General features: G+C 40.9%; 1 protein-coding gene across 1 annotated transcript; it reads left to right on the top strand.

Moving 5' to 3' along the window:
* The first annotated feature begins 507 nt into the window (after nucleotides 1-507).
* Nucleotides 508-24607, top strand: eeig1b (estrogen-induced osteoclastogenesis regulator 1b). Its single transcript, XM_085463020.1, has 12 exons — nucleotides 508-694; nucleotides 969-1225; nucleotides 14046-14166; nucleotides 14462-14491; nucleotides 16035-16151; nucleotides 16234-16280; nucleotides 16358-16518; nucleotides 16629-16730; nucleotides 16990-17203; nucleotides 17749-17867; nucleotides 19192-19261; nucleotides 19339-24607. Exons 2-12 carry the CDS (start codon nucleotides 1053-1055, stop codon nucleotides 19382-19384), a joined length of 1200 nt encoding a protein of 399 aa, XP_085319146.1. The 5' UTR covers nucleotides 508-694; nucleotides 969-1052; the 3' UTR covers nucleotides 19385-24607.
* The last annotated feature ends 1666 nt before the right edge of the window (nucleotides 24608-26273 follow it).

Genomic DNA, 26273 nt, shown 5'->3' with positions numbered 1-26273 from the left:
CATAAGTTCCTACAGACTGAGATAGTTTGTGTATCAGGCTGTAAAAATGTTTATTCCTACTGTAATGCGAGACATATTAACCTTTGAGTCTACGGAGGAGCAACTCACTCACTCAAGTAGGACATTAGAGGAACTGCAGGGTGGGGTTTTTTTTTTTTTTGGTGTTTTACATGTTTATAGAGTCAGGTCTGTCCACAGTTAAAGCGATTAGATCTAACAGAATTTTCAGACGGTTTGATTTAGGATTTATTCTTTTATTTAGGATTAGAGATCTTTTGGAAATTTCTTTCTATAATTTTGAGGAAAAAATCTGAATTCCGACTGTGCTTTTATACTATATTTTTTCTATTTTTCTAAACATTCAAAATAAATAAGTAAAATTAAAATTCAAAAGAGCCCCCATTCCCTTCCAGTGGCCTTCCTCTTCATGTTTGTTTTTAATGCAGTTCTTGGCCCCTCCTCCTCTTCACATGCGCCTCTGCCCAGACTTTGCGGACGGTCCCTGACTTCCCAGTGAGGCGTTCAGGGAGCCGCTCAGACTCACCGCCTGTCGAAGTGTGAGCAGCAGGAGGGGAAAGTTGGTGTGTTGGAAGAAACCACCCAGACCCCAGTCCTCTGCAGCGGTGTCCAGCTGTGCTGTTGTGGGCTTTTTATTTTTTTAACCATGCACGTGGAGCAGCTGATCGTCGGAGCGGTAAGCTTGTGTGTGTGCGGAGTGGTGTGGGTGTTTGCGTGGCAGCTTTTTTCACCGCGAGAGTCTGATAATGTTAGAGAGGCACAAAAATAAAAAGTCCACACATCTGAAAGTGTTTAAAATCACATAGTCGTCAGTTAGGAGTGCGTTAAATTGTATTTAAGGGATATTTTTGTGTTGTGGAGAAGGAAAAAAAATCATTAAACTTGATATTTCCAGTTCTAAAAACCTGTAAATGAAAGCGAGAGACTTTCTTCTTCTCTTTCTGTTTCAGAAATGATTAACCTAAAAGCAAAGAAGGTTGTTCCTCCTCCTCTTTAAAGCCCGAGTGTTTGTTGTTGTTCATTCATCTTCAACCATGAGCACCCTCCAGCAGCTGGGCACCATGGCCTTCCTCATGAAGAAGAAGAAGTTCAAGTTTCAGGTGCACTTCACTCTGGAGGAGCTGACAGCGGTGCCTTTTGTGAACGGAGTGCTTTTCTGTAAGATCCGCCTGGTTGATGGTGGGGACTTTGCCATCTTATCGTCCAGGTATGTAGGACACCTTCCTCGTTGTAAACCACTGAAAGCTGCACTGCATGAACTGACTGCTGTAAATGTAATCCCTCTTCGAGTCTGTCTCCGCTCTGCCTCTGTTTCTGCCGGGTTTTCCACCTCAGATGAGCCTTAACAGACCTTAAACTGGCAGCCATGTGTTACTTCACCCTTGGCTGTGCTTGGAAAGTCTCCCAACTCCACCTTTCACTACACTCACACTGGGATTTACCCAGAAGTAACACACCCTTTGGTCCTTTTGGCTCATCTCTGGGGTGGTGCAGTGGTGTGTTGTTAGTTTGCTGAAGGGCTCCTGGGCAAAGGGGACTGAGGAGCGATAACGTCAGAGGCTGGAAAATGATGCCAGTGTAGTGGATTCCTATAACGGCCACTTCAGGTTCCAAAAATGAGTCACTCCCCCATAGACTATATATTTAAACGATGGCTGTAAATAAATTCTCCTCCCGCACATTTGTTATTAAGTTGGAAATCTTTACTTTTTTAAAATTTCTGCCCCCAACATCTGTCACAGCAGATGGTTGGTTCTGCCGGAGGTTTCTTCCTGTTAAATAGGATTTTTTCCTTCCCACTGTCAATATGTGCTTTGTCATAGGGAGTTGTTTGATTATTGGGGTTTTCTCTGTATTATTGTAGGTGGGGTCTTTACCTTACAGTATAAAGCATCTTGTGGTGGCTGTTGTTGTGATTTGGCACGATATAAATCAAACTGAATTGAATTGCTGTAAATTTGGACCTTTTAACATGGGAGTGTATGGGGACTGATTAACCGCTGGAGCCAGCCTCAGGTGGGCATTAGAGGAGTTGGAGTTTGTGGGTCTTCCAGGTTTACATCAGTTTTGAGCAGCTGAGGTTGCTATTGAAAGATTTGAGATAGTTGAGTAGAACATTTCACCTCATGTTTACATATAAAAGGTGAGACTGTATAGTGAACAGGTGATAGCAGAAAAGCTTGTCTGTCCAACAGCCTGGCGACCTGAAATGATCCAAACTGGTTTGGTCAGGAATTAAATCCGCCAAAAACTCTCCATCAAACCACACCCCTTCTTTATTATTCTGCTTCTCTGTGTGGGTTAAACAAATGAAATAAAACACTGTAGTGGATACACAATGGGTTGTATCCAAGATGCAGCCTCTGGGGCTGAAAAAGTGAGACAGTCTCTGTAGACTCCTGTGTTACAGTGTCCAGCAGAAATAAACATGATATAAAAAACTGATTTGGCCTCTGTGGATAATTTCCCCCTTCATAAAAACTCTATGAGGGTGAATCATTTTCTAACTCTTCTGATTGGATACTGAAAGTGGAAAAAAAAGATTAGAGGTCAGGGGCAGTAAACGAACAGGTTTAATCCAGTCTTGATTTATAGCAGAGCTGGAAAAGACAGAAGAAGACAGTGACATGCTAAAAATACGCCGAGTTGAGGGGGAGATGGACAGAATGACATAAAGAAACACAGAGGAAAGACTTTAACACTGAGACTTTGAACCTTTGACCTGGAAACAGAGAGTGAGCATCAAGAGGTTCAGACAGCTATCTGGGCCAGGTGGATAAAAACCCTTTAAAGTGATCTGTAAAATCTGCAGGCCAGTGCTGCAGTGAACTGAGAGAACGCCGAGTCAGCATGTTTACTGCATGCAAATAACTGTTACTCTGAGTTCCAGGTATTCATGTATGACAGTTACCTAACTTCCCTGTGAATGTAAATGGGTGGTGCATTAAGACTGCAAGACAAACAACAGAGCAACAGGGCAGAAATGTTATTGTACAAATATATTCATACAAATATTTGGATTGGAGGCTTTTATTTTAAAGCACTGTTTGACTGTAGTTTCAAAAGTCAGACTTTCCTTTTGAATCCCTGATTGTATGTATGGGCAAAAAACCAATTTATTCTGAACTTACAGAATGAAATAATCAGAACCTGCAATGAAGCGTGCACTAGTGTTAGTTTTTTTGAGGTTTTCATAGCACATCTTCCCGCTGTAGCCCTTATCAAACCACTATCAGGACCCAGCCTATGAGGTGACGGAAAACATGTCAGATAAACAATAATAATCTGACATATTCTGTTCCTGCTGCCAAAAGCCCAAAGAAGGAGGGCTTGTTTATCCTACCACATATAAATGTCATGCATATATACTGTGCATCAGTAACACATTAATGTAGGTCAGTAAAATCAAAACACTGCAAACAGTAAACAAAGGAGCATACGTGGCCTAAGTATGTAGCATTATTAACATGGATATCTTATCTTTGGGTTAATTTAAGCATGTCAATAGACTGCATTGGTCTGGCCCTTGATGTGTATCCTGCAAACATGGCAGAATCAGCGATGTTATCACTGACGTCAAAACTGGTCATAATGTGATGGCAAAAGCTGCACGGCTGCTGCCGGTGTTTCCATGCAGAATAGAGGTCAAGAAATGAATGTCAATCAATCCTTTCAACAGCCAAAACAAATGGAAATGTCTTTGTTCGTGAAATCAAATTCACTGGCATCCACAAGCTTGTATTGCCGGACTTTTACGCTACTTACTTATACCAGCGTGTAAGCTTTGAATCATTGTGTTTTTCATGGGAAACTTACTTATCTGGCCTTTCACAGCCATCACCTCTCAGCCTTCGTCAGTGACATAAACACCATGATGCCCCCGGGGTCAGTGTCATTATCGGCAAGCTCAGGAGGAAAGGTCAGAGTCTCCAGAGAAAGAGGTCAAGAGTTTCTTACTCTTCACTCAGTGGTGGAGAGTGTTTTGTTTGTTTCATTTCATTCCAATTGTTAAAAGGACAGCACAACAACATTCCTGTACATAATTTTGCATTTGACTAGACTAGGAGAGAGATCTTATTAACTGCTTGACCAATTTAGAGTAATAGAGTGACTCGGTCCTGTCCTGGTGAGATGAGGTAGACACCGGACAGGACAGTAAAGCCATTAAATGTACACCTAACACCTGCCCACTAAAAGAAAATGGTGAAGAAAATGACTGCTCTTGGAGTCCTGCCACGGGATTCTTGCATGCATTTTCACCTTAAAGTTTTTTCATGATAACCTTTAGGTGTAACAAATATGTAAAAATTGCATATAAAAAGTAGTAGACGTGGATCTGAGCCTAACCCTGAGCAGGTGAAGGCCAACCTGGTGCGTGCGAGGAGCTCAAGGAAGCCTCCCACATTCATTTCCAAAGAATAGGCTGAGTAATATCAACCACCGTCCAACAATCACATAATCCACTCATCATGAATCAGAGTAGCCATGAATGGGCCATTTTATCGCACATTTGTACATGTGTGGAGCGTATTTGTATTTTGGCATTATATCAAGTCCATTGCTCACCAAGTAAATACCTGTGGAGGTGTACTTGAAGGAGGGAGAGCATCAGTCCAGTCCGATCCGTGCTTTTGTCCTTTTGTGAGGCATGTTTTTGCTCGCATAACTTTTCTTTCTTTCTGTGTTTGCTGGTTTTTGAATGCATCCTCTCTCACAGAGGTGTGCCTCTGTGCTCAGAAGCTAAAAATCCTACACTGTTATTGATTCTTTGAACTCCTTACCAATTATACAGGGACGTCTTGTACTTGAAGGCCATTAGGGATGCACTGTGCGTGATTATCAGTTACTCTTTGTTCTTTGTTCTTTGACTGGAAATTAAACGGTTATCTGTTTGTGCTGTTTATCAGCTGCCAAGAACCAAGTCAAGCTCACATTTAAAGAAATTCCTCTCTTGTACTTTAAACAATGGAAAACAGGCGTCACCCGAGACTTCAGCCAGTGTTGCACAATCGACAAACAACTGATTTATTGAAGACCTCCAGCTCCACAGCACAGCAAGTGGCTGATTTTATCAGCAGGGTCCTTCAGTGTTGTTCAGGCATTCCTCTGTAGCCTACAAGGTTAATACTCCAACACCGAGACATACCTTTATATTCACAGATTTGTTTTTCCTACAATCTGCAAAGGCACCAAATCTTTTGGCACTTTCAGCTTCACTGAGATAAAACAGCCATGCTGTCTACTGCTGATAAGAGAGTGAATTTACCTCTTTATCTTTTTGAGGCCTGTTATGCACCTGACCACATATTCATTTTTTTTACACTGCAGCAGGCTCCAAATATCTCCACACCATTGACCTGGAGTGGTACTCCCAATACACTGTATTTCATTTAAAATGCCCTAAAGTATCTTTAAGATTTGCTGCTATGTGAATAGACCTAAATTGAATTGAACTGAATTGAATTGTTGCCTAAAAGCTGGTAGGCACTTCCTTAGCATGAAAGCCAAAAGCATGGTAAATGCTTAAAAAAAGGATAGCTATACCTAGAAGCACCATGAAAGCTCGTAAATATAACCACAGACTGTATATAAGAACAGCATTTGCTGATTTGTGGACTTAAGGTTTGAAGTTTCTGTGACATCCATAGAGATGAAATAGGATGTTTACTGTAGTTATTAGCTATTAGCAGGTAATGCTACTTTGGTTCAGCAAGCTGCATGTGTAAACTTTCCATAAAGTTTCTGTCACCCGAGCACAGATTTATCAAAGGGGAAGATTATCTATAGAGGCTAAACTATTTTATTTTATATCAGGATGCAAACATGCTGATTTCTGCTGTAAATTTGGACATTTAAACTTTGGAGTCTATGTGGACTGACTCACTTTTGGAGTAAGCCTCCAGTGGACATTAGAGGAACTGCAGATTTTGCCACTTCTGTGTTGGCTGCCTTTTGTTATAACTATTTTATCATGTCTCGTTTGCTTTATCTATACAAACAGATAAATGTAAAGTGAGGTGTTTCATGTTGGATTCATCTATTGACAGGATTAGTTCCAGGTCTTTTCAGGTCACTTGGCAAAAAGTTCCCACTCCCTTTCAACGTGTAAATTAATCAGAACGTTTTTTTTTTTAAATGTATTTTGTATAGTATTTTTCTCTCTCTTATTTTCATTTCTAAATGTACCTGTATATTGTTCACATGTTGGAATAAAAATGACCAAAAAATGACCAAAAAGTCATGACTGTTGAACAGACAAACTTTCTTCTGTTTCCAGTCTTTAGCTAAGCTGAGTGCTTGCTGGTTAGAGCCTTTCCTTTTGCATATAAACATGAGGATAAATGGTTTATCTAGAAAAGTGACCAAGTGGAAGTTCTTGTGTCGTTGGTTGTCTTGGAATGGGATTACAGTACGATCAACCCAAGTAAAGAAGACCAAAATGCTGACAAAACAGAGAAGGACTAGCAGAAAGGTAAACAAGAAAACGCTTCTCTTAAACACATGAAAACATATCAGCTTCTTTAAGGCTCAGTTTGATATGAATTTAATTAATTAATAAATCTTGAATTTATTGTCCCACAGCTACTTTTTAGCCTGTGGTCTCCAGCATACAGTGCTGTGAGGAAACCTCAGGAGGCAGGGTTTCTAGTAGAAGTACTCCTTAAAAAAGGGAAGTGTGAGCTGTCTGGTCTGCTGTCTGGCTTCACTAGAAATAGTCGTTTTTCTGTTTGAATGCTCAGCGTCAGGTGTGCTTCAAACTGCTGGAATACAACAAACTTTAAAGTTCCTACAAATACGGCTGGAATTGGGAAGTTTATTTAAATAGAGACATACACGGAAACATGCAACGGTAAAAAAAAAAAAGTACTGGAAAAAGGAATTTAGCATTCTGGGGCCAAGCTTAGTCATTTATCATGACTGCTGTTCGTAGATGATATATGCGTTGTGTGCTGTAAAACAGGTACCTTTTATAATTAACATGGTTTTTAAAGGATGTGGTTAACAAACCTCTGCCTTTAGATTGTTTCTTCAGTTCCTCTTTTCTGTTTTAAGATCTGGAAGTCTCTTTAGATTCTCAGAAAACCCAGAGTACTCCCTGCATCACTGCACTGATACCATAAGATGTATAATCAGGTTGTGCCAATCTCGCACTTGTGCACGGCCTGTTAAACAGTGAAAATGTATGAAATACTGCGGGCCTGGATGAGGCTTTGTTTAATGTTTTATAGAGCACTGTAAATACACTCATGTGTTGGTTTATTACTTTCAGAGCAGAAATATGGCTGAAACCATGCATCAAGTTCATCACATGGGATTTTTCTTTAAAATTATTATTCCTGTAAGTGTTCTCAGAATATTCCTGGTTGACTGTCTGTTGGTTGGTTTGTTTGGAGATAATGATAGCTGTTATGGAGAAAAGCTTCTAGTTTGATTACTAGAAAAGGTGGGACATAGACTACTGTCTACATCCCACCTTAGGACACACCTGCATTGTTCCCTTGATCTGCTGACATTGGCTTCCAAGAGGGTCCTGTCTTACAAACCCATATTATGAGGCTAGAGAGGTCGTGCTGGTATTTGGAAGGATATAGTTTAATAGCCAAGAAACATCTAGACTTTTTGTTTGGTTTTTGCACTTCCCTTTCAGGATGATGATGATGGAAACCTGCACGTGGAAAAAATACGTTGATAACTCGCTAATTTCCAGCTCCATATTCTTGTGATGGAATGTGTCAGAGTAGCTATGCATGATTCACAATTCATAATAAGACTATGTTCGTTCTTAGGCTGACGCTCAGTTCATCTGCTGTCTAAAATCTGCTCTCTAGCTCCTCCCTCTTTAAGACAATTTTTATCCATCCATCCATCTTTTCAGCTACTTGACCATTTCCTGCCAGTTATCTGAATTCGGGTCACAGGTATAGCAGCCTAAGCAGAGCCAAACAGCAGCCCAAACTTCACTCTGGCTACCTCCTCCAGCTAATTTAGAGGAAGACCAAGTTGTTTCCAAGCCAGACAAATATAATCTCTGCAGTGAGTCCTGGGACTGCCCCAAGGCCTCCTCCTCAAAACACATCCACATCACCTCAACTGGCTTCTTTCAATGTGGAGAAGCAGTGGCTTTGCTCTGAAGCCCTTTCTAATGACTAAACTCTTCACTCTGTCTCCAAGTGAGAGTCCTACCACACTTTGTGTATACAAGAGTTTCTTGTATCTTGTGTCATTCCTTAAGTCAGTACCCAGAACTCGTATGCATGGGTAAGGGTAGGAATGTTGATTGACCGATAAAGCTGCAGCTTTGCTTTTATACTGAGCTCTCTCTTCACCACAACAGCCCCTATCCATCATCAAGTTCACACTCTACTCTCCTGTTACTGTGAAAAAGACCTCAACGTACCCTCTCACTGTGACATCATACATGACCAACGGACTAAAACTGAGGTTTTGGCTCACAGGGATTACTTTTACGTACACTGAACTCACAATTAAAAACTTCATTAACGTGAAAATAGATAGTATGCTGAAGCAGTGTCACAATAGTTTGAATCCACTGACTGGTTAGCGGCCTGTTTGTGGTAGTGGTACTCTGGCCTCCCACAGTCCAAACACATGCTTGTAAGGTTAACTGGTGGTTCTGAATGTTTCTCTCTCTGTGTTAGTCTTTTGATGGATTAGTCACCTGCTGAAGTCTACCCTGCCTCTTAAACTATACCAGCTGGGATTACTGAATAGGATGGATGGATGACATGAACATCCACCAGTGGAACAGCATATGTGTGACAGAAAAAAAGGGAAGGGAGACCCATCCATTGTTTACCTCAGTGCTGGGATGGGCTCCACAGGTTAATACCGGCTCACTTTGTTACTCTACCCTTTTTGTTGTGCTTTACATTCCCTAACACAAAGTTGAGGTACAGACTTGCACATTTGGGAGCAGCTCAATATATCACCGCCTGAGTCTATCCCACCTTAAAGCTGCCACCACCCTCGACATACATCTGCTAACCACAGCCTGCTGTTATATAACAACTTATACATCACACTCTGCCAGGTCATGCAAACACACTCCCAAACACACACATACACAACCTGTCACGCTGTCTTTAAATGATTAAAAAAAAGTTATGGCAGGGCAGAAGGTCAGGGTTTGTGTGTGTGTGTGTGTGTGTGTGTGTGTGTGTGTGTGTGTGTGTGTGTGTGTGTGTGTTTGTTGCGCTCATTTGTAACTCAGCCTCATTCCTCAGATTCTTTCTCCAGAAAACAACGACAGAGAGTAATCAGGGAGAGCTGGTTAAGTAAAGGTTTTGAACCCAAACACAGTTGTAGCAGCACTTCCTGCAGTTTGTAACCAAACAAGCTGCAGTGGAGACAAGGCCTTTCCAGGCTATCTGTAATGCCTCATTTGCCTCATTGTACACAGAAACTGTCTCATAGTAAAAACCACACAAAGAAATGATTTACATGCAGCACAACAGTTAGAGTAAAATCTAGATTTATATACTTATCCATGTGTATTTCACCACTGACATCAAATCTTTTTTTTTTTTGAGGTAGACCTAGTGAACACACATAGAAACTCAAAACAATGTCACAAATTTGATGTCAAAAATCAAGAAAAACAAAATGATATGCAATTAATCCTACTCATGGCCTCTCATTCAGACATGACAAATGCACTGAAGATGTGAGAGAGATTTTAGTGTATTTTTGTATTTTCACTTGAGCCATAAATACTTTATTTGTTTTTATATGATAAGTGTCAGAGCAGATTTGTCCTTAAATGTGTCAATGACTCTGTAATCATGAATTTTGTGCAGGGTGTGGAGAGTGGCCTGGTCCCCGAAGAATCTCTTAACGGACCGTCTTTCCTTTTAAACATGGCTAAAACTTAGACATGTTGACTGATTGCTTCCAGTCTCTGTGTGATTTAAGATGACTTTAAAGCATCAAAAGGACTGCAGCGCAATTTTGTTTTGAATTCAGATGCTGCATGGATGCAGATATAATGCACTGAAATGTGTCATTCTAAGTGTTTGTATTTTCTGAACTTACTTAGATTTTGTTGCTCCACTCTCCATAGTTGGGACAAAGTGACCATGTGACCTGTGCTTGTATCTACCTGTCGTACAAAGGTGCATTTGTGAGGGCGGACGGGCTGTAAGAATAGAAGCTGCAGAACCAGTCTGACCGTTTCCTGCCTCCGTCAGGCAGCCGGCCGCCTCCGAGAGTTTCATGAGTTGCACATTTCAGGTCACCCTTCAGATAAGTGAAGTAGGAAAAGTTCCAGCGATAAAGCTAACGTGGGAAAAGAATGCCTCAGATACTGAGTCATGTACTTATCATGGATTGCATTAAAGCAAACAAAAAAGTAAAAGTTATGTAACACAGTGTGTGTTTCTCTCTGGGGCTGTTACTCAGAATTATTAGCAAGAAAATAGAGGACAGAAACGGCATAAAATACCAAAGAAATTAGTAATGACATGTCCCAGCATGCAGTGTTATCTGTTTTTCATTTCCTGTTTGTCTAAAGTTGGAGTGACGTTTTAAACAGTTTAGCTTTTGTATCACACGTAGTCGATGTATAGGGATTTTAAACCTCAGCAGGCCTTAATAATAGATAAAATGCTACTGTGCATCTCTTAGCTACATTTTTTTCATGTATAAAACTCTTATCATTACCAATATCTGAACAATAACACAACTTAAAAAGATAAGACTGTTTCCAGCTCCCTCTGTTAGCGCTAAAGGCCAACAAACTGATTCTAAGACTTAAAAATCTAAAGGGTACAAGGATTTTGATGCAAGTCAGCGCAGTTAGATTATTTTTTGAACCAAACAATCAAGATGTGATTGAAGTGCAAACCTTTATTTCTAAGGGTTCAACACAAGTATTAACTGACAGAGGATCAAAATTAGTGTGGAACCCATGCATGTCATGAAATGCTGTGTTTCCTCACCAGATGCTCTGCCAGGCCTTTATTGTGGCCACCTTCCGTTGCTGCTTGTTTGTGTCTCTCTGTAGTTTTGCATATAATAACTGAAAACTGCTCTGTTAGACTGAGATCAGGCGACTGGCTTGTTCCTTGTCTGTGCATTGAGAATCTCTAGAGTTGCTTTTGCAGTTTGTGTGTTTGTTAGCAGTCTAGCCTGCACAGTTTTCATGATATGATTTTCCAATTTTGTGTGATGGTAGATACCAATAACAGCTCAAAAACTGGGTCAAGGTCACATCAAATATGTCAATAAATCAGTAAAAACTCAACATGAGTACTTTGGTTGGCTTGACACTGACTTTCATTGTTAGCGCCCAAGGTCAAAGATGACCATAAAAAACAATTTCACTAGCTGGGCCCACGTCCTCATTTTAGGTTTGACAGTGTTTTAGTAGGTAAAGGTGAATGCTTGGACATGAATAGAGCTGTGGTTTGGGGAAGGCCTCGAAGGGGACTGGCGACGGCTCCCGGGCCTGACAGATCCTCATGTACTAAATAGGAGTGAAGAAGTTAAAGAATTGAGAACAAGGAGGGAGGGAGGGCGGGGCACATAAACGAGAATGAACAGTTTGCGGAACTGGGGGAACCTATATAGATGACACCAATGAGCGCGTTTGGAGGCGTGGTCCCGCTCCTGAAATTCCGATACATAATCTCCAATTCAGTTATAGCACTTGCCTTTCGGGTGTACCTATGCTCTTGTTTGCACTGTGAAGCTCTATGTGGAGAGTTTTGCAGAGTCTTAGTATTAATTCATCCTGCTGCTTCATCAGTAAAACCAGTGACCTGGGTCCACTGGCATAACGCTCCCTCCACCATGTTTGACAGATGATGTGGTGTACTTCAGATCATAATCGTGTTTTTCTCCTTTTCCAAACTTTTCAAGTTAATCTTGGTTTCATCAATATAATAAAATAAAAATATATATTTTCCAGATCCATTATGACTCGTTTAGATTTTTTCCACCAGAGTCTGATCTGATTGTCCTGTTCTTGAGTGTAACCAGCGGTTTGCACCTTCTGGTAAACCTTGTGCATTTCCATACTAACCAGGCTAGCTAGCTGATAACTCCACCCCCTCCAAATATGGCCACTTCTGTATTGTGGCTAAAAGGTTACATTTGTGGTGGCTATGTCCATCTTGGAAACAACTCAGAGAGCTGCAATTCAGATATGTTAGAGATGTGTGTTGGTGTACATAAAATGTAGGGAAGGATCGGCTGGAGCTGCATGGTTTGCATGTTCCAAAGGGCAAAATTACAGGACTATCTGTTCTCAGCAGTGCAGCCGGCTGAGTCTGCATATGTGTATGTTGTGTAAGTGGACAAATCATGCGGCGTTTCCTTTGACATGAGCGATGCAGGGAGAGATAACAGCAGAATTTAACTTTCAGGTTGAGACAAGCCCGGCATGCAGACGGATGGACTGCGTGCAGAAAAGTGAGCTCAATTCATTGACTGCTTTAGTGTTAGTTTACACTGCTGCAGATTCTTCCTCTTTGTAGGTTGACAGCGTGTCTGCACAGGAGGGGCAGTGTGGGCAGCTGTGGCTTCACTTCACAGGTGCAAAGCTAAACTACTGTAGTTAAACACAAAAAATAGAGGTGGGCTTTGTTTTTGTAGACTCTCAGACATGCAGCTGCAGGAAAAGTGCATTTCTGTCCCAGCAGGTTCATTCTACAATAATGTGTCCCCTTAGGCCTAATTTTTGGAAACCATGTAAAGGTCTCCAAGCTGTAAAATGTACATATTTGCACTGTTAATTAACCAGATCAATGGTGGCCCTTCCAGGTTATCCATGTGAGAATCATATCACTAAACCCTATGTCATGCACTCACCAAACCCTGCAGCACAGATATCGAAGACTGTCTTTTCTTACAGGATTTCTTTGTGTTGCATCAGAGTTTGTACAGTTTGTCCAACCCTGTTTTCGCCCCTTTGCTTTGGCTTATATTTTAAGTTATTTACGACACCTATAGTGCTGTTCGACTGGAAAGCGTGAGGGCAAGAAATAAAAACAATATGCAGATAAACACCAAATCTGTTTCCAATCAGAGCAAGTGGAAACCCCCTCAGCAGAGTCTGACGTGCCACGTCCCGGGATGAGATCATCTGGGCCATCAGCTGCTCGGTCTCGAGGACGTTCTCTAGAAAAACAGCCAGAGAAAACAGTCCGTGTCGTCCTATTGATCCTGAAGATAATAACACTTCTAATATAAACACATTTGCTCTTTCACATGCTCAGCCTCCAGCATATTTCCCCAGCTGTTACAATACCCACAGTTCACTTTGTGCTAATGGGCCAATAAATCCGCTGCAGCCTTGTTTGTTTTCCCCTGCATGATGAAGGCTGGGGTTACATTATTCTGTCGGACAAACCGAATAATGCTGGAATGCTTTTTAATCAGAGTAAAGCATCACATCAGTTAAACCTCTGGGATATCGATTTGGAGGGTGGAATGGTTTTACATGTGGGGGCCACTGATGCTTTTTCCCTCCTCATCTTTTCTGGCTGTTTTTCACTCGTTTTGCATTCAGTGAGCATCAGTGTCGCTGCTGGTAGCACGAGGCGATACCTGGACTCTACAGAGGTTTCACAGGTAGTCCAGCTCCTCCAGGAAGGCACAGCAATACATGCCACTGCCACAGGTTTGCTGTGTTTCCCACAGTCTCTAACACTTTGATTTTATCTATCTATTCAAATGAAGGTCTCCAAAGATAAAATCATAAAGATGATAATATTTGAGCTGCTTTTTAATAGATGTGTGGTAAAGCGAGGACCCAAAAACAGGGCTGGCTGATACATGGGCCATAAACAAAGTCCAAGCAGGTGAAGTGAAGCACAACTATGTGTATATTAAGAAGTCCGATTAAAGCCTTAATTCTCTGCAGTTTGGCTTGTAGGGGGGGTGAATTGAGGTAACGGTGCAAACATTTATAGTATAAATTCCAGGATTTACTCTTTACTCCTGTTTACACTGTAAACTGTGTGACAGTCTAACTACAGCAGGTACATCTGTGTGTGTGTTTGCAGGGAGGAGGTGCAGCAGAACTCCGTCCGATGGAGGAAGAAGTTCTCCTTTGTGTGCAAGATGAGCGCCAATCCGATCAGTGGAGTGTTGGACCCCTGCATCTGCAGAGTGTCTGTACGCAAGGTAAACTACAACTCCCATGCTCTTCTGGGACATAGAGTGCCTGATTACCTCAACACAAGGCCAAACAATTGTTTTTAGATTATTGCAGAAAATTAGCTCTGTGGGAACATTTAGCTGACGCTAAATTTTTTAATGAACTGCTTCATCAAGCTTTTCAGGCGAGCAGTATCCTCCTTAATTCAAAGGTGACGCCTGCACCTGTCCCACTTTCAGCTCCATACTGGAACCATGTGACGCGTTATGAGTGGTCAGCAGGGTGAATCACCAGTGTTTCTGTGTTTCTGTGTCTCTACAGGAGCTCAAAGGAGGAAAGGCCTTCTCAAAGGTGAGTTTATAACCTGTTTATGTCCTAAAACTGTTGGATGAACTGTTGGACTCATAAACGTTATAGTGCACAGATTTACAGTGCATTAAACACAGTAAAGTCTTCATCTCACAGAGACATGTGACGGGACAGTCATAGGGTGATGACTATAAGCAATAGCCAGTAAAACACTGTGTTTACTGTCTGCTCATGTAGGTTACAGTCAGCTGTTTGAGCTACAGCAGCTGCGATGAATGACGGGAATATTGTCACCTCACTGCAGAGCCATTTTATATCCGCATGTTGACTGCAGGGCTCCCTCTATGCTGAGTAATATGTGTGTTTATCTGTTTGGGGTCCTTTACTCCCTCTTTACATGGTTTAATGTTTCCCTGGGGTTGTTTTATGGCTCTTCGCCATTATTTCTTGCCTTTATTTGATTCTTTCGTGCAGTTTTGGTTTTGATTCAGTTACACTTTGAAGTGTTTTGGCAGCTTTGAGGTTATTTGGTGTTGTTTTGGATGGTTTTCTGTCTCCTTGAGGTGGTTTTATGCACATTTGAGGTTTTCTTGTACTTCTTTTGGGTTGTTTGGTGTCTCTTTGGGGTCATTGTTTGCCTCTTTGGTGGTTTAATGGTCTATTTGGGGTAGCTTGTGCGTCTATGTTTTGTGCCTCCTTAAGGTTCCTTTGTGTACCTTTGGGTTCATTTAGTGGCTCTGAAAGGTTTAGTGTTTCCTTTGGGTTGTTTTATGCCTCTTTCATTTTTGTTATGTACTTTTAAGTCTTTTAATTACTTTTTGGATGTTGTTGTGCATCTTTAGGGTTGTTTTGTGCATCTCTGTAGCTTCATGCACCTCTTAAACGACAAGCATTGGTTTTTATTTGATTACTGTTGGTTTGCATCCAGTTTTTTTGCACCTCATAGTTGTTTTACATATTTTTGTTTTGCTCTTCTTTGTAATTATTCAGTTCCTCCTTTACTGATTGAAACCTCTTTGTAGTTTTGGGCTTTTGTGCCTCTTTTTGTTTGTTTCCTGTGACAAACTGTGGGAAAGACAGACCAATCAGATAAAAGCATGCTTGTAGGCTGAGTGAAGGAACAACTATTTATTTGGTCTGGGACAAATATTGATGATATTTTCAGATTCAGTCCAAGCAGAAATTAGAATGTGCAGCAGCACTTTTGCTGTTTGTGTAAACTCACACACATGCAATCCACCACGAGCTGTGGCCCATCCAGTAGGAAGTAGAGCTGAGTGGGCAGAAAACAGTGAGTGAGGAGGTTAAAGGAGGTCATTGACTTGCACATTAAGTCACTCTCTCCTATTTTCCTTCATTGACTTCCTTACATGAGGGCATGGATTGTCAGCGGCAGACAAAAACAAATATTTTTAACCAAGTGGTAGAAGAAGAAGAAGTCCTGCTGCTTCAGATCTGTGAGGGGAACAAATTAAAAGCCCATGAGCCACACCTGATGGAGACCGTGGTCGTTACAACATGGCTTTTTCATTTTCTGTTGCTTTCTGACGTCTGTCTGTCTGTCTGTCTGTCTGTCTGTCTCCAGCTGGGTTTTGCTGATCTCAACATTTCCGAGTTTGCTGGTTCAGGCTCGACTGTCCGCTGCTGCATCCTGGAGGGCTATGACACCAAAAACACTCGGCAAGACAACTCTATTCTCAAGGCAGGAAAACACACACACACACACACACACTGACCTGATTAGTGCTCAGGTCTAGTAACACATCTGTTTTTTTTTTTTATAGGTAACAATTGGGATGACCCTTCTGTCGGGGGATCCCTGCTTTAAAACGTGAGCTCCTTCAATTTGTCTGAGCAACACATGTAACAATTAAAGCTTTCTTTGTAACACATAAATTATATTTCCAGGCCTCCCAGTACGGCCAAATCCATTTCCATCGGGGATGAGGACCCCAACCTGCAGCTGGACTGTAAGGGGGAGAGCACTGACGCCACTTTGCAGCCACCAGGGGGCATCGTGGAGGGACCTCGGTCCTTCAAACCCCGACAGTCATCAGTGCGCAGCTCAGGTAAGTCGTTGGTGTAGATGTACCTTGATTAATGTAGCGTATTTTTAGGGATCCTAAGGATGTTTTCACGGTTCGAGGTGTTAATGCCGGAGCTATGTTTGTGTGTGCAGGGCTGCCCGAGGAGGGAGGGAGTGTCTCCAGTCCGGACGAAGTCTTTCAGATCGGTCATTTTCGCAGCTCCAGCTACGCCAGCCAGCACAGCAAGATATCAGGTCAGAGAGCTTTAACTTCCTCGTGCAAACGTGCAAAACATGAAGGAAATAAACACAAATAAACATCTGTTTCCATTCTATCCTTTCTATCTCATCCACCCTGTTCACTTTACTTATTTTTTTGTTCCTCTCCTCATCCCCTTCCTCTCATTTTTATTCCTTTCCGCTTCCCATTCCTTTCCTCTTTCTTCTCTTCCTATCAATCTTCCTTTCCTTTCCTTTCCTTTCCACTTCCTTTCCTTTCCTTTCCTTTCCTCAGGTTACAGCACCGGTCACTCTCGCTGCTCCAGCCTGAACGATCTCAGCCACCACAGGAACACCTCCTCCAGCAGCGGCACCTCCTGCGGGCTCGGCCACCCCTCTCAGCCGCTTCCCTCCACCCCCACTGAGCCGCACCGCCAAGCGACCCCCACCAAGCCAGAGAGACCTCCTCCTCCCTCTGCTGTGGCCATCTTGTCCAACAGATCCTCCAGGTAGATAGACTCACACACAGCTGCACCTCAGAGGAAACCCACCTGCCGCTGCATGTTCTCAGCCTCGCTGATGTCATGGCGAGGCATGTCAGGACTCCGTGGCGTCGATAAAAGGCCGGAGATGGTTCTCAGGCATGTGTGAACCTACATGCCTGAGATTCTCTGGAAGAGTGTGAAGCATTTGGCTGGAATTCACACACGCCGATACATCTGCTACTCGGAGACCTGCCGTTTTCTGCTTCATCTTGCTTGCACACATTTGCATATATCAGTTAAAAGGTTAACAAGGAACCAACCAACTCCTAGCAGCCAAACCCTTTCCCCTCCCCACTGATTAAAAATATTAATATGTTGATTTTATTTTTTTATTAGTAAGATATCAGTAGATGATTCATGAAGGTGAAACGACAGGTGGGGCAGGTGTCACTACAGAAGAATTACAACCCACAGAGCTCCAGAATGAATTTGTCAGCGCTTCACTGTGAAGCTGTGTTTGTGTTTCAGACGTGACTTTTTCTCTGGTTTGTGTTCGGTCCAACAAACAGGAGGAAGAAGGAACCCGTGGAGAAGCAGCCCAGCTGTGTGGACGACACCCGCATCGATGCAGACGCTATCGTGGACACGATCGTAAAGAGCCAGGACTTTGACAGCAGCAACAACGAAGGTCGGCCAGAGTCCCGATTATCTGGACTTAGTTTCAGCCACAGGACAAATATCAAAGGCAGTATCAGCTTCTGGCTCTGAAACGTGTCAAACTTGCATTAAATCCTCCTGTTGGCCACCAGAGGGCGGCTCCTGCAGCAGCATAAAGATGTCAGATAGCACAGAACTCATCACTTTCCCGATGAAGTCCTGATGAGAATCAGGTTGAACTGGCTTCAATATGATGCTCATTTTATAATTTGATGTCCTCATGAACGTCCAGGAGGACAATTAATCTGTCTGCTGCAAAGCTCACAGGATGATTTTGTTTAAGAAGTGTCTGAGACTTTTACACTTTCCATTGTTACAGTGTACACCTGTAGTTGAGTCAGAGCAAAGTTGGGTTAACCTCTCATCGTACGAGAAACACCAAAGTTTGGAACTAGCTCAAGGCTTGCTCCTCCAAAGGGTTTGGAGGAGTTGGTTCACCTGCACAAGTGAGCCACGCTAAGGGTGGAAAAGACCCAGAGTTTGATTTAAACTGACTAAACAGCGCAGGTGTGAAAACAGACTTTATCCTCTTATAAAGAAAGTGGAAATAATTCCAGTTTTGAACCCAGTTTAACATAAACGGATGTTTTTTTGAAGACTAACGAGTGGCCAATCAGATTTAACTCAGAAATCAGTGTTGAGGGACCAGCAGCACGAGGACTGATGGCGGTGATGGTATGTGTGGGCTCAGTTTCACTTCACAACAAATAAATTCTTTGTGTATTGTGACCTCAGTCTTCTTGAGTACTCATTACTGGACGTTCCACACTCTAGGATATCGCCCCCTGGTGACTGTACACAGCTACGACATCTAAATACCCGTTCACATGAATCAAAACTTGTAAAAAAAACCGTTAAAAGTAGAAAAAAAGTAGAGTATTGTTTTGGAAAAAACCCTTTAACTTTAGTCATTGTGTCATTGTGGGCAAAGGTGTGGAAATATTTGCTGATACGGGGATGAGTTTTACTGTATTATCGTTTTGGAACTTTTTAAGCCTTGTTTTATTAAAATGAAGTTTCCACCTTCATTTTAATAAAAACATGCAAACTAAACCCAACAGATTGAGTAAAACTAAACTGAAACAAGAAAACTCACTCTGGAAACCAGGTTTGACTAAAAGGAATTTAAAAAAGCTCAAAATTTAAGTTATAACACGTCTGAGCTCCACACAGACACGATGGTCCCTGCAGCAAAATAATGGGCTACTGTATGTCCATCTTTTATATGCAGTCTGTGGTTTTGGGACAACATGTGAGCGTCACCGCAGTAACATCTCTGGGCTCATTTTTTTCAGACAGCAACTTGAGACTGTTTATCAGCAAAGACGGGACCACAGCCCTCAGCGGGACGCATCTCGCCAACAGGTATCATCTCACTCGCCGTATCTTTCTCTCGACGATCATCTTTCATAAAAACTCACCTGTTTCTGTTCTTTTCCCAGAGTAACTCCTGGCATCTTTGAGCCGGTGGTCATCGAGACTCACTGATACCCACGCTCCTCTCGCCTCATTGCCGTCTCTCTGACGTCCGATTGTCTCCGTGCGTGCAAACATGTGCACAAAACTTCATGTGTGATCACCGTGGTGCAGATGTTGAGCCTTCTAGTGTTTTTAATCAGGTGGCGGGACGGGTGTAACACACGGGTACAGTGTTTTCTCATACAGTAGACTGATTTTAACCTGTTTTTAACCTCTAACAAAGGTCATCATTTCTAATTTTACTGGTTTTAAGCACTTTTAAAACTGCTCCAGCCTGCTTCTGTGTGTCGCGTTATGTTACAGCTCTTTTGGTTAGACTGTGCCCTCTGTTTTAAAGTAAAACTCTTCCTCGTGGAGTAGCCTGTCTTTTAGCGGCGGAAGCCTCTATTTTGCATTTTCTGCAGGAAGTGTTGATCAGGTTTAAATGTGATGTTGAAGAGCCTGATGAGTACCAGGGGGAAGCATGCACAGAAATCAGTAATTCATGCTCTCAAAGAAACTAGGTTAAGGGTCTAAATCTAGAATTTAACCTGTAAACCCAGCAGTCAAACTGTAACAAAACTGGCAGTGAGGCAGATATAAAATAACTAAAAGCAGATCCAGAAAACAGCTTCCAAATGTCGAACGTAAAACATGAAATGAAATCCAAGCAACCCCAAAGAGATTTGAAATAAAACATAAAGAGGAATAAAATGACCATACTAAGCAAAAATTCAAAAATTTATAACAACGCTAAAGGGTCTGAAACTGCTTTAATCAGCTGCACAGTTACATAAAACAGCCTGAGAGACACAAAGACGTATCCTGATTCCTACGTCAGGCTTGTGCTCAGAGGCGCGTTTTCTCATAATCCGTCCATGACTGCAGTGCAGCAGCAAGGGAGACCTAACATATACGAGGCCATGGAAAATCTCAAAGTGAGCCACTTACATTCAGACAGAATTCACCTGTTAAATATTAATCAGTGATGCTGACATTTGAGAAAACCTGTTTATGTTTTCTTCACTAAGCTGGGAGCATCAATTACTAATTTGTGTGTTCAGGTTAGTTTTTATTTTTCCCTTCTGTGACTTCAGGACTTTTTCAGTTTTTCACTCTGTTGTTCGGCTTTTCTTCTTTTCGCTACACTGGGTGTGTTTCAGACGAGTCCCCGAGGACGTCTATAAAAGTTGCTGACTCTGTCACATAATCAGTCACTGAACACTGGTACCAGTGAGAAGCACACCCAGTCAACCTCTGACCAGGACTTCGTGCACACATTACTTGAACAACACCTTAGGAACCACTGCATTCTGGGAACTGTAGTGCGACACTGAAACAAGGGTGCTTCTGTCAGCTGGTTGGGACTTTAGAGTTTCTGAGAAAATACAGGACAGAAGATGTCAGACTGTGAAAGCTTCCCTTTAACCAGTGGACAGATTTATGGTTTAGTGTTAGGTTGCATTTTAGCCACATGCTAAATAGATATATTTTCAACTTTCAGATAAAGTGTCATACTTGCAAGGCCGTATTAGGGCTATTGGAGATGTGGAAAAAGTATGAGGCTGCGTGAGGTTTGTCAGGGGTAAAATTCAGAGGTAAAAAGTGACAAATGTATGAGACCAAACTGAAAAATTTACAGGACAAAAATGGCAAATTTGAGAAAGAAAAAGAAGGATAGATTAACAACAAACTGTCCAATTTACAAGAATTAATCTGGGAAATTTTGGAGAAAAAGCAGGCAAAAACTAGAGCAATCTTGTCAAATGTAATAGGATAAATGGGGAAAAAATTAACAAACTTCTGACAGATTTAAAGAGAAACACGAATGGTGATCTTTAGTCAAGGATACATTTTGCTTCATTTTTCAAGGTTAAGTTTGAAAAATTCACCAACAGCATCACATATTAATATAAAAGCAAATCGATCTACACGTTTGTTTTGATGGAAACGCTCCCCGAGCGCTTGTCCTGCAGGTTTTTCCTCTGAATTTTACACCCCTTACGTTTTTGTCCCTTCAGTGCTTTCAATATGTCCCATTTCATTTCTGTGTGAGAAGAAATCAATGCTAACTTATCCCTGGATAGATTTGGTAGAGTAAATTTGAAGGAAGTCATGAACAACATGTAGGGGCAGTAAACAGGAGCTGAAGCATCACTTTCACCCCTGTTATGACGCTATCTCGTCAATATTTCTGCCTTTGGATTTGATGAGGACCCAAAAGTCCCAGAGAGACGCTCTTCGTTCAGGCTGAGCAAAAATCAGCCTGGAACTGAAACTAAAGCTTTTATCCTTTTATGTTATTTTAATGTTATTTGATCACTGTGTTTTTACTTATTTACACTGTTTTGCACATGTGAACTCTCCGAGGCGAATTAGAAACCACTAAAAGGAAACAGAGGTGGCACAGTTGTCCAAAACAACATGAAATCTTCTGTTTTTAAATATCTTATTTCATCTCTGTTGGCTTAATGCCCGCAGAGCCTTTGTTCATATGGCTGGCCATATGTAACCATCCATCCTCTGCACTTACTAAGTACTTATTAACTTTTTAAATTCCAATGATCTCATAAACCTGTCATAAATGTGAGGTTTTGTGGGGGCTTTACTTCCTTTCTCAGCCACATTTTATTTCCAACGTTGGCCTTTCTCTGATATTAAGTACACACAAATAGGCTGAATCCAGAATGTGTGCATTTTAAGGCAGGAGATCTATATTGAGGGCCTGCTCTGCTCCACTGCTCCACACTTTTAATGGTACTAGCCCCTCAGTTCATCCACTCTCTAAGAGAAATAGTTTAAGCACCTGTCTCTTTATAAGAACCCTCTTGTTATAAGCCAACTTTCCAATGACTGGTCAGCTTCTGGAAGCCTGCAGAGGAGCAAATCAGGGTTTCTGAGCTGTATTGTCTATTTCATGCAAAACTGACATCAGCACATCATGAGAGCAGAATGTTTTTTGCTCACAGGAACTACTCTTATCAGTGTTTACCTCATTTTTGTAAAATATGTAACGTTATAATATTATATATTTAACAGAAAGTAAGAAATAAACCCTTTTTAACAACAAGTGACATCACAACAAGCTAAGAAATTGACGTTAGCAGGCAAAATGACTATAAGCACAATATTAGCATTGCCTATTTTTGCATCCATCCATTTAGGTGCTCATTCACCTTTGGAACCACAATCAATGTCGTTTTACTTGCTCATAGCCTGCCATCGTTCTGGCTCCACACTGACAAACAAAGCAGTGTTTTTACCAAAAAGATTAACTTCAGTCAGAACTCTGCATTTTGTAGCTTTGGGCAGTTTAGGTTTTGTGCATGTGCTGCAACAAGGAAAATAAAACTCCTTTTTCCTCATTGCTTTTGCAAGGCTTGTGCAGACTTAGCGTGTTGAGCTAGCAGTGATACTGTGGGCTGGTGTTGGCTGTAGTGAGGTCAGTCCCACAGCTGCAGCAGCACAAAGCCTCTGTTGTGCGAGTACTGACAGTATACAATAGATCTTCACCCCCCCACGGGACTCATTTGTGCATTTGTGATTATGTTCATGCTGCAAGATGTGCATGCCGGCCATGCATCTCTGACTGATATGAAAGGATGTACTGTATAATAGACAGTTTTTTTAAGCTTCTGGTGCATCAAGTCATGCAAAAGTATAAGTAAGTTGTAAGCAAGTACTGGATACTTGGGACATCTAGAGTTTTGTTAGGTTCACTACTCCTCAAAAGTTTAGGATTGCTTAGAAAAGTCCTTCTTTGCTGAAAATAAAGTAGTTTTCTTTTTTTTATTTAATATAACATTAAATTCATGTTAACTATTTTAAATAAAATGTGATTAATGAAACTGTTAATTATAAATCCTCCGATATTGTGTTAACCATTGGAAGTTTATCATATTAAAAAGCCTGCTAATCATTATATAAAGTCGTTAGGCTCTGTATGTTATCCACAGCTTTCATAATTTGTAGAATATGGAAGCTTGTTTCTGCCACTGAAAGAATAAGTTCTTTTCTCAGATGTTTGAGCTAGGAACTTAGATTTTTTTAGATAATAACCTGAAATGTTCACTTAATCTGGCAAAAACTGTTTTTGTTTTTGTGTTTATTTTCAATAATGGGACAGGCAGAGCTACAGGCAGACATTTTCATGCAGCCATGCGTACTACTCCCTCCACAGAACACAGTAACTGGCTGTCACCAGAAAAGAAAGAGGTTCACAACTGACAAAGTCCATAAGGTGTTCAGATTGCAGCTTCATTAGACGGTAACCATAACAGTCAGACTGGGTTCATTAATGAAGGGAGTAGTACACACTGTTGCATTAGGTAACAGTCTGTCATAGATACATGTATGTATGATACATTAATTTTTTGAAGCACTTTTCTAAGTGATCCCCAACTTTAACCTGTACTATTTAATAATTATGCACCTACCTTTATCGCCATATTTTCCATTAACAGTCCATGTTTGTCATTGTTGTGTGTATGTATGTATGAAATGTGTGATGTGGTAACCATATAGTCTATTTTCCTTTTATTTCCAGACCAGCAGGCTGGTCTGCAGCACAGATCTGTGTGTAAAAGCTTATATTTTATGGTAAGATGTGACTAAACAGTAATTATTTACAGTGCTGCCTGGAGTTACTGGGGAAAGTGTGCAGTAAAGGGATCTGTCTGCTACTGTGATTTCTTCTAGAAATACTTACTCTTTCTTTGTACTTGACCATATGTAACCTTGTGATCTTATTAAGCAATTTCTGCGTGTGGTGAAATGTTTTTTATTATTATTATTATCATTTCTGATGATTTGAAATGAAATTGTTGGGGCCAGGGTTATGTTGCAGTGGTAGCTGTGGTACTGATTTAACAAGATGGGGTTTGGTAAAGGGAATATATACTTCACAAAACATTTTCCACCATATTTTAAAATGTATTTATATTAAAGGTAAAATCACTAAATGTGTAGAAATATAATAAATGCATATAAAATATCTAATATAAGCATTAATGTTGGGTGAAAATAATTTTGTTGAATAAATTGGTGCATTTCTGGGTTTTTGAGAATAAAAAATCAGTTGTTGTTTTTTTGTTTTCAAATGCTTTCTAACTCCGTGCACACATATTTTTACTCCTTGTGTTAAAATATTGGGAAATGTTCCAAGAATAACTACAATGTTAATAAATGTTAATAACTACATGTGAACGGAGGAATTGTGATGAACATGAAAACCAAATAAACTGTCAAAGTCTGGATTTATCTTCTTTCTTTAACTGCCTCATCTCTTTGTTTGCACATGTCACATGATACTACACCTTAACACAAGTGTTATTATATACAGTCACGCCGGAAAAGTTTGTAAGTACATGCAATGAAAATATGGAGACAAACAAAAGTTGAAACGATGCCTTCAGGAGACGGTGGTATATTTGATCAAGAAGAGGGAAACCTGACTTTCTGATCATCATCAAAACTATTATCGTTTTAAGTGAAATTATTCTATAGAAAAGAATAACTACACCTCTGGTATCAGAAGTCACTTCTTCTTTAGTAGAAATTACTTTTTGGCGTTTTGCATGATTGTCCACCAGTCTCTGATGCTAACCTGCTAAAATCTTTCATCCACTTTTCAAAAAAAAAAAAAGGAAAAATTATCTTTACTTAGATCTGTGCTTTGAATAAGGCCTTATTATCCAGGGTGCCACAAACTCACCGTACATATCAACCCTGCAGCCGGGGAGCTGTGGACCTGATTGGAGCTGATTGGACCACCTTGATTTGCACTTGGACTCTCTTTTCTCACCTACTGACCTCCTTTTTTGCCATTCACTAGGTAGGTTTAGGCCCTGAGAATTGTTTGGTTTAGGCATGACAGCACCAAAGGACACCTTGTGCATACCTGAAACACGCAAGCAGCAATGCCAAAACGGGAAAAATCATCTTATAAAAAGCATCTCGAAGAAAATCAGGGGCACTTCAACTTAATGAAATATGTAAATGACCTGAAACCAAACAGCTTGAATTTTCTGAAGGACAATGAGAATTTCATTTGCCCCTTACTATTTTCCACTTCAGTGCAGGTATAAAATGATTATCTAATTATTCTGCTTTTATTCACATTAAAATAAAGCAAAAAATGATTTTTATAATGTCTGTCAACAGTATTTTATGGTTTGTGGGGTGATTATAAAATATTTTTTACGATTCTGAATACAATGTGTCAACGTCAATTTTTTCCATTTGTTTTGTTTTTGTGTTTATTTGCCTCAAACATGCGTGTGATGCTGTGATCTATGAAGCTGCAGTAGCAGGTAAACCACGAAGGGGCTTTACAAGGACATGGTCAAGATCATCCAACAAAAAATATTTTTGATGCTGGGAAAAAGACAAAAGAGAATTGAAGAACCTTGGGTTGACAGGAAGCAGCTGAATTTAACCTGGACAAGATCAACATAAGTCAAACAGTTGCCTACAATACCACCTTGGATACTCCCTGATCCAGTAGTATGTTTCACACTATTAAACAAAAAGAATAAGGATAGGGGTTTTATCCTTATTCTTTATTATTTGCATACAGTGCAAGAATATATTACTCAGCATTGCAGTTCTGTCAGAATCTACACAGATCGGTTATATCTCGACTTAGATTCGGACACACTGGTTTGAATAGCACCTTGCTTTTATTAATAGGGAAACACTGCACAGGGGAGTGTGACTGCAGTAGAGAACATGTTTTATTGGATTGTTAGAAATTTGATGCTGAAAGAAGACAACTGATGAAAAAGCTTGACGATATAAAAGTGAAACTGGACTTGTTTGATTTATTTCGCAAGAACTGTAAAAGTGAAAGTTATCAAGCCATATTTTGGTCTTTAAGGAAGACTCATTTGTTTCGGAGAATTTGAATGTTTTTATTTTG

This window comes from Copadichromis virginalis, linkage group LG7 (genome assembly GCF_057382275.1).
Source record: "Copadichromis virginalis isolate Kocher_CV1m ecotype Utaka linkage group LG7, C_Virginalis_male_GT1.1, whole genome shotgun sequence".
Lineage (NCBI taxonomy): Eukaryota > Metazoa > Chordata > Actinopteri > Cichliformes > Cichlidae > Copadichromis > Copadichromis virginalis.
The sequence above is the reverse complement of the archived record's forward strand: the minus strand, read 5'-3'. Positions and strand labels throughout refer to the sequence as shown.

Excerpts from the sequence above, each read along its gene's own strand:
- eeig1b (XM_085463020.1), top strand. The coding sequence starts at position 1,053 with ATGAGCACCCTCCAGCAGCTGGGCACCATGGCCTTCCTCATGAAGAAG. Across the intron at positions 16,519-16,628 it reads GTCATCAGTGCGCAGCTCAG|GGCTGCCCGAGGAGGGAGGG; the intron begins GTAAGTCGTTGG and ends TTGTGTGTGCAG. Across the intron at positions 19,262-19,338 it reads GGGACGCATCTCGCCAACAG|AGTAACTCCTGGCATCTTTG; the intron begins GTATCATCTCAC and ends TTCTTTTCCCAG.